The sequence below is a fragment of the Gossypium arboreum genome, chromosome 5 (assembly GCF_025698485.1).
Source record: "Gossypium arboreum isolate Shixiya-1 chromosome 5, ASM2569848v2, whole genome shotgun sequence".
NCBI lineage: Eukaryota > Viridiplantae > Streptophyta > Magnoliopsida > Malvales > Malvaceae > Gossypium > Gossypium arboreum.
Genome location: NC_069074.1, coordinates 2,508,140 through 2,517,610, shown reverse-complemented (window position 1 = coordinate 2,517,610; position 9,471 = coordinate 2,508,140). Strand labels below are relative to the sequence as shown.

Genomic DNA, 9,471 nt, shown 5'->3' with positions numbered 1-9,471 from the left:
TTAGATAGCTGAAACAAGTGCAGAGGACATAGATCTATTTTGGACTATTGGTTCGTCAAAATTAGTTGATTCCCATTGATTAAGTATTTCTAAAATTACCCTACCATTGTAATTTAAGCTTCATAGTTTTAGAAACACTATATGCCTACAAATTACAAATTTTATATAATATGAAGTATCAAGGTATTGAAAAAATTGATGTCGACTTTGAAGTGTGGTCTAAGTCAACTAAATTAAACACTCAATTTGATGTGGAAGAAAAATCATAATGACCTTAAATTAAACTTTTAAAAAAATCATCAAGCTAACCACAGCCAAAAAAAAAAAAAAACCTATCTGATATCCACAATCAAATCATACCTGAAACGATGTAAGGAAACTAGTTTTGATTTCTCCTACTATATATATAGATCATGTCACTAAACCAAAGATGAGAGGACCGGACATTCATCGAATGGAAGCCCAAAACTTTAATGGTTTGCCTTGTCTCCCCGTTGTGTGGCTGGCTGACCTTTTTGTCGGCAGCCGTGTGCCCCCTCCGCTCCTGCTGGTCTGTAACTTAAGGATGTTTTGGTGCAAGTTCTGACTTGGGTTCCTACTTGAGAGTTACGATGAATATTCGCATTTAAGGGGAGCTTGATTCAAACTAATAACTGGTGCTCTTTTGAACAAGCAACCATCCATTACGTGCTGTCATACTAGAAATTGTGGCTTGTTAATAAAATTTCGCTCCTCTGGTAGTTTTCCTTTTAACTTGATATGGTCATTTTCATGTTGTCTGTCTCTGTTTGCGAGCCTTGTTTAACCCTACGTGCCTTGATTCCTTTTCGTTATTGGAGACTTATTCATTATCAAAACTCCCTTTACCCAGAAATCCTGAAAGCTAAATACTTACAAAATAGATCTAAAATTCCCTTCTCACTTGGATTGCCTCTAAATTTATTCTACACTTCCTTGAAAAACAATGCCTTTGGAACCATATTAATCTGCTTGCAGCTGCCATGCTTTATTACAGTTTCAAGGTGTGGCTTCATCTCAATGTGACCTCTTAAATCTTCTTGCAAGGGCCAAGGCTTCCCTGGTATCTCCTTTTTATGTACTGAATCGAAAATATGTGACTGGCCCCTAATACTATTTGTCTTTAGCCATCCATCGAAGCTTTGCGGCCATACCGCCAATATGGTGGCAGATAATCCTTTAATTGATGATTTGCCTTATTCTTTTTCTTTTTCTTTTATATCTTTAATATTTATTTATGATACATATTCGAGGTTTGTGGTTACTATTATCTTTTTATGTTTGAATTATTAGTATTTTTGCTATCCTTTAATCAATATATTTCAAAATAAAACATTAATTAAAATTTAAAATATTTTGTTATTGTTTGGGTAGCTATTTATTAGTTTAGATAAAATAAAAATAATTTAGTGGATAATATTTTATAATAAATGACATAACTATCCATAATTGCATTTGATATCGTATATCTAATTTGGCTTTTCTGATATTTCCTTTAAATTGACTCGTGCAGGAGTGAAACATTGTTCAGAGACGGCAAATTTTTGAAAATTATCATTATAACTTTTATTTTTAAAAATTTTAATTTGATCCTATAATTTTTTAATAAAATACTGATTAATCCTTTCAAAAATTAAAAAAATAATTATACTCCCAAAATTTTTAAAACTTCTTATTAGACTTCTAAATTTTTGAAATTTTAAACAAACTCTCTCAAATTTTAATCACCAATTTCCAAGGGCGAAGTCAGGAGGCCGAAATTAAATTATAACTTTTATAATAGTAAAAGTACAATTTCACCATTTTAATAGTCTCTGTCTTTATAATTTTTAAAGAATTAAATTAAATTTTTATCATTTTAGAGGTTAAAATACAATTTTATCTTTACTAATTTAAAATTTTAAAAATTTCAAAGGACCCAAATAAAAATGTTTCCAATTTTGGGCCGCCGCCGCCCCCCTGGTCGTTTTCGCCCCTGCCAATTTCGTCACTAACTGGTTACGCTAACTCAGCGGGATACTTTTATATATATATATATGTATAGGCACATACGTAAATCTTACAGTTCCCAATTTCCCTCTTAACAATTCTATCACCAATGTAGTTGAAGCTTCGTAATCCCTCAGAAAAATTCATTGGTCAACTCTTTCCAGCATCTTTGAACAACAATATCAGGAAAAAACCCTTTCTAGCATCAAATATCAAACTATCAGACTAATATATATAAATATATCTATAGCAACTTGGCACTTTAATTTTCATGATCAAATCCATCATCAGAAATAACTCAAATAGAGAGGAAGCTGTCTGAACATTATAGGAGAAAATTTCACGTCTGTTTAATCTGTGAAAGGAGAGAGTTAAAAGGAATAGATATATAAAACTGTTTTGATGTTTAATACTGAAGGCTACGCCATAATAATAAATATAACAATTTTCTTATCCTTCATCTTCATTCCATGGTCGAAGCTTATGATTGCTTTTTTTTTTTTCACAATATCGATTTAAACTTATATTTTATTCTTGTAAATATTAATTACAATTTATCATGAAAATGAATGCTTAATTTTAATCATTTATTTAAGAGAATCAGAAAATCATAAATATTTAATCCTAGATTAAAATAATATAACTGAGTTTATCACCCAACAAAATCTAAGATATACAAACCAATTCGCAAACTGTCAAATCCCCACTAATAAACTAGACTTTCATTCAGAGAGAATCTTACCCTAAGCAAACTTATTTCAATCTTGTTGTAGTCAATCATGTCTCGGTTCATGAAGAGAACCCATTGCCACAATCCCGAGCTTTTGTAGATTCAACTTCACGACTGTATCCACAAACATCTTTGTATCTTCCCCAGAGTTCCCCTCTGGTATATCCACTATATAAGACTCTAAAACAATGGTGTAAACTTTCCCTTCCTTATGAAACTCATTCACCGATGTCACCGACCTGTAGTTTCTCAGCCTATGCTCACCTCCCACCACCCTAAAGCTTAACACTTGCTTTTCATCATCCAAAAACTCCAGCCTCTCCGTACTTGTCGAAGCTGGCAAGCCCGAAACCACGGTGACTTCTCTAACGCTCCCAACGCTACCGTCGCCGCTCCTTATGTTACAACCCTTGATGAAGTGTTTGTATTTTTGTGGATTTTCAAAGCTTCGAACGAAAGGCCAAACGACTTCAGCTGGAGCATCGATGCGCTGAGTTACCAGCGATGTGCATGTGTTCGGCGTCGGCTCAAAATTATGGTATGCGTCAATGAGAGGCTTCAGCTCAGCATACTCTTCTCGGGTCAGACCCAAATGAGGGGGCGGTTGCTCGCTTGAGTTATCCATGGGCAGCACCTGTCACGGTTGCTCGGATCGGAGCAAGACGAAGCTAATAAAGAAAAATCAAGGCTTTTGAGTTTTGAGTTCATTAAAGGCAAAAAGACCGGGTTTATAATAAAATCGTTGGTCGTTGTTGTTATTAGACATATATGCCCTTTGGCAGTGCACTTTGGTTTGTGTTTGTTTGTCTTTTCTCTAAAAGTGTGTTTACTTCTAAATTAAGAGATTTATTGGTTGGAGTTAGGGACCATTATAAAATGGCTATTTTGGGAATGTACTTTGTCTTTAGCTTTACTTTTATATTTGCTTCCTATGATGAAATGTGTATTGAAGCGACATTTGCATGGAAACTATATTATAACTTATTATTATGCGTGCTACTCTACATTTTTTAGTCAGCTAAAACTTAGTTTGGCAATCATATCTAAAACATTAACATTTTCTTGCTTTGAAGTGAAGTCTATTTTCATGAACAATTCATATAAAATGTTGGAAAGTTGTTCACATTCAGATTGAATTTTGGTGTTTTTTATGATTAATATATTTTATTTAAGGTTTCCATTGGCTTAGTCTATTTGTATCAACTATAATGATTATTAATAATTTTATTTCCATTTTAATGCATGGATCCCTTTGTATTACTTTTGAAAAAAAAAAAAAAGGAAAGAGGCAAAATAAGCCGTGGTTAATAATTTAGAGACGAATTTAAAATAATCATAATTTGAACTCTTTATATAAACACAACGTTACTAAGCAACAAGTTGACAAAAACAAAGACAAAGTTGGGATTAGGATTGGGATTGGGAACAACAAATTTTAGCTCATTGCCCTTAAAAAAAACATAAACACACAAAACACAAGATGAGATTGTTCTTGAAGCATCTCTGAGGTAAGGGAGTTAAAGAAAAAGAAAGCAGGAGATTCGAGCATCATGTGACAATTCTAACAAACCGGTCTCGTGTGATCTATAACTCCACTTTGCAGTTTGCTGGACCCCCCCCCCATCGCCACCTTTTTTTTTTTTTTCCCTTCTCTTTAAGCTGTGTAATCGTTCTTTTGCTGATAATGGTTGAAATAAGCAAAGCTCGTGATTAATTTGTCACGTCTTATATTATATTATATTGTTTTAGTTTCATCACAAACTTCGTTTGAGAAAGAAGCAGATCCATTAGGGACGACAGCTAGCTCCTACCGCATGCATGCTGTATCTAGAGTTAGGAGTAAAAGCACTCAGGGGAAGAAATAATAAATTGGATTCCATTAAAAAAATTTATAAAAGGTAATATAATAAAACAAATATATATTAATAATTTTATTGAAATAATACCTTTTTTACATTAAACAAGTAATATATTTCTAATAAAATTAAAAATATATAATTTTCATTCAATCTACTCCTATGTCATAAACTAAAAAACTAAAAAATTTATAAAAATAGATTCTACGAGCATTCCGATATGCAAAATCATTAATGGTAACATCAACTTCAATATTTTCTAAAAAAATCATTCTTAATTGATAAAATTGCTAGACCATTCAACTGTTCTTGTGACATTGATAATCTCAAGTAGGTTTTGATTAACTTTAGCTTTGAAAAAATTCTTTCAGATGATACCATAGTCATAGGGATCGTTAAAAAAAATTATAAGCGATTATAACATTCAGATAGTAACCTGCTGATTTGACAAACTCAAGAGAGAAGAACTATTACGTCAAAGCCACCATCTACTGCCAGTAAAATTATTTTAGAATTTCAAACTCTCAATCTATCATATATAAAATAAAAATTAATAACTTCAATTGATTGATACTAATAATTACTGATGAATAATGTATTACTCAAATGAAATTTGGTCCTATTTAATTTCTCGAAAATTTCTCCCGTTGCCATGGTTATGGGAAAATAGAGAAAGTTGAATGTTAGTAACTCGTGATTTTTTTGGGGAAAATTGAAATTCTCCATTAGTTTTAATGGCAAGAGTTGGAATTTGGGAACTAGAATTAAAGGCTCATTTTCTTTTTTGTCCTTTTCTTTTTCATGCTTGCAGTGAAGCGTCGATCAAAAAACATAAAAGGCTGAAGATTTTTCCCCCACATTAAAAGTTCAAGAAAAAGTATTTTTGGGCCCTTCCCAAACTACCCCCAGGGTCGGGTCTGAAAGTACCATGAAGGTTTAGAAGTAGGATTCAGATTGTATTTTGTTCCTTTTATTCAAAAAATGGACAATACCTATACGTTAAATTAGAAACTATTTTGTTAAGAATTCTATCCATTTCTACTATTACAAATCAGTCCCTTTACGCCAACATGATGTATACGTGGCACACCACATGTCATAGTTTGGTTATTCCATCAAGTACGCTAGTTTTTAACAGTACAAATAAATGAAATTTTGAAAAGAAAAAACTACTTTACTCTTTAATCTAATATATATAAATTAATATATCTATTTTTTTAAAAGAATGGATAAGATGTAAATTAACTCTTAATATAAAGGCTTCTATAAATTTTTACCCAGAAATAGGGCATATGGTGACTTTGAAATTAATACCCTATATATGCAACAATCTTTATGATAAAATTGTAGGGGCCATTTATGGGTTCGGCATGGAGCCGTAACAATTTCATATGCTCGGCATGGAGCCGTAACAATTTCATATGCATGCATGCATGTAATGTAACAAACTGAAAACGAATAGGTGATTAATATATATATATATATATATATATATATATATTAAAAAAGGACAAGTAGAGGGTACCGTAAAGGCTAGCAAATGGTAGCTGCCAAGGCTGTAGGCAGCGAAGCTGAAGCATTCACTTGCCCACATGATAAAACAAATAACGATGAAATCTAATGCTAATAAACATGTATAGATTTGGATTATGTATAGTGTACTTAATTACTTCTCTAATCAGTTTGGTCATAAGAGAAACCAATTATTTGGTAAGCATGTGATCATGTGACCTTTTTCGGTTTTCCCCTTGTACCAGGGAATTCTTGATTACTTCAAGCTTTTTTTTTTCTTTGTCGCTGTAGGGTACAGTAAATTGAAGCAAAGAAAGAAATATGATGAACGGAATTCAAGGTAAAAATAATTGTAGATTTGAAACAACCCCAAGTTGTAACCTTTCCTGATGTTGATTTACTATAGTTGTGTACATATACAGAAACATCCAGAGAGTAAAATATATATTACAAGGTATTCAATTTTTTATCTTAGACATTCGCGGAGCTAAGTGGCTGAAAGGTCTCCAATTCTTTTAAAATGGATTTTTTTTTAGACTTTTTATAATTTATAAAATTTTAAATTAATTATAATAAAATTATATTTTAGTCCCTTAAAATGATAAAATTTTGATTTAATCTTTTAAAAATTATAAAGATATAGACTATTAAAATGGTAAAATTATATTTTCACTATCGTAAAAATATATAATTTAATTCGACTCTCTCCAAATTTTTTTTTCGACTCAGTCACTGATCTTAGACCTTTCATATTTGGTACAAATATTATATATTATATCTATATTGTTTATTAAGTATTTATTGAGTTTGAGTCACTCTCAATCAAGACATTAACTCGGTTAGACAATTACCTAGATACTTTTCCGTAATTAAAATAAATTATATTATTCGAGGATAATTTGATTTTTATTTGAAAAATCAATAAAAATTTTCATATAGTGAGATTTAAACCAGAACCAATTGCATTACCAAAGCTTTTTACTTTATCACTCAACTCAACTAAAGCTTTATTTTGATATTTTATACATTTCAATATTTATTATGCATACTTTATCACCTCCATCAATTATGTATGTATATATATTAATGTATTTGATTGAGTTTGTATCATAATTGTAATTTAATTTTTTCATTTTATTATTAATTAATTTTAAACCCATATTTATATTTTAAATTTATAATTTCCACTCATATAATAAAATTTGTAGTGAAGCTTTGGAATGAGATTTTGAGACGTAATCATGCCCAGTGGCGGAGCTAGGATATTAATCCTGGGGGGGCCTAACTAAAATTAGAAGTGCTATGTAACAGTCTATTTAAACATATAAGCAATCGGTTTAAAAAAAACAGTATTCCAACATGACGATCGATTTAAACATATAAAAAAATATATTCAAAAGAAGCAGTATTCTAACAATTAAGACGATATAGCTATCTTTTGACTCGATTAACTATTTTTTTATTCCGTTTTCACAGGAATGTTCATTACTTCATAAACTATCATTTGACATAATTTTAAATAAAGTGACAAAGGTTTTCTTTCTTCCCTTCAATTTGGCCGAAACTTACTATAACATTATCTAACTATTTTTGTTTTATTTTATACTTTTAATAAGTTAGAAATTGTCTCCTAATCATTTACCATAAAAAACATACACTTTCCACTTAATTTTATAAGCTTCCAAGTTCCATCAATATCCTTTAATGACATCTTTTAATATACTTGATAAAACAAAAATTAATGGCACATATATGTAAAACAAGTTTCAAATATTCAAAATCTATGAAAAGTTTGAAGAAAAACATACCTTATACTTCAAATTTGGAGGAAAATGATAATTTTTCTTCTTATTTTCTTGCTAAGCTCCAATATGAAGAAGAAAGATGATAAAAGTCTCTTCATATTTTCTTTTTTATATATTACTATATTACTTATAAAATATTATTATGTTAAGTAAACTATTAAATAAACATTAATTTATTATTATTTAACAAAAATATCATTCAAACATCATCATGAGCAATTTAGCTTCTTCAAAAAATTTCTCTTTATTTTTATCAAGAATAATTTTTTAATATTATAAAAATCTTGGAGGGACCTACTTATATTTTTAGGAAAGCTAAAATATATATATAAAGGAAAAAATGGCTACTTATATTATTGGAAGTGTCGTATTATAAATTTACAAAGGACTAAGTGGCCCCCTGTGCCTTAACGTTGTTCCGCCGCTGATCATGCCTTACAAGAAAATGGGAATTAACAACTTTCAGCTTATTAATTTATGAATTCAATTTTTTAAAATTATAAAAATGGATAAAAAAATATAAATGATATACATTTAAATATTTATAACTAAGTCCAGCCCTTATATAAAATATAAATACAAAAATAAATCAAATTTTACTACTCACTCGACCCAAAGAAGGGTGGAAAACAGTCAACGATTTTCTTTCAAAAAAGAAATTTTAAAAAAATTGCTGCGGGCCGAGTTTCCAAGTCTCGACCGGCCGATGACTCAATTATCAGGTTTTTTTCGAATATGATTTGTTTGACAGGGAAAGTTAAATTATGAAATCAATTTGAGAGAAGGACCTAACTTTTTATTTTATTTTATGAGGAGAATATTATTAATAATTGTCATTTATCAACACTTTTGGCTGCTTTGGCCCAATGACGGTCGGGCCATTGAGGTTATTGCATAGAAAATGCATTTCCAGTTCGTAGATCCACAAATTTACAATATTATTAATTCTGTTGTGAGATTGTTCAAATGATAGTATTAAACAAATACTAGATTATTATTAGCCACGAGATCGAATAATCAATGCATACATTGCTTTATACCTTTTTACTTTTTAAATCTAATCCACGTAATTATTGAATGGTTGCATTATTGCTAATAAAATATGTATTTAGACAATTTGTTTATTTTGATTCCCTTTTCAACTTTGCAAAGGGAATATGATTGGTTGAGAAGGTTTATGTCAATCATAAATTGTTTACTTAATCTTTTAAAAATTATAAAGATATATATATTATTAAAATAGTAAAATTATATTTTACTAACATTAAAATATATAATTTAATTTCGCTCTAAATAATTTTTGGCTCCGTTACATTATTTATTATTCTCTTATTTATAAGTTAGTGAGAGATTATGAATAATTTTAAATATTATTTAAAATATATAATCAAAATCTATAATAAAATTGTTAAAAAATAAAATAATATATTCATCTAATTAACTGAAAAAAAAACCCAACAAGGATTACTTGTCATATCTTTCATCGAAAAAAGAAAATTCAAACATCAATTCTTGTGGTGATATACCTTAAAACGAAAACGTAACGAAACTTTTTTAACAT

The 9,471-nt window shown here is 29.7% G+C and overlaps 1 protein-coding gene across 1 annotated transcript; it reads right to left on the bottom strand.

The window, feature by feature from the left end:
- Positions 1-2,615: 2,615 nt before the first annotated feature.
- On the bottom strand, positions 2,616-3,440 carry LOC108486738 (abscisic acid receptor PYL2-like). The gene has a single exon (XM_017790946.2). It carries the CDS (start codon positions 3,360-3,362, stop codon positions 2,781-2,783), a length of 582 nt encoding a protein of 193 aa, XP_017646435.1. The 5' UTR covers positions 3,363-3,440; the 3' UTR covers positions 2,616-2,780.
- Between the last annotated feature and the right edge of the window lie 6,031 nt (positions 3,441-9,471).

What these genes read in the sequence shown, in the direction of transcription:
- LOC108486738 (XM_017790946.2), bottom strand. Translation starts at nt 3,362, where the DNA reads ATGGATAACTCAAGCGAGCAACCGCCCCCTCATTTGGGTCTGACCCGA.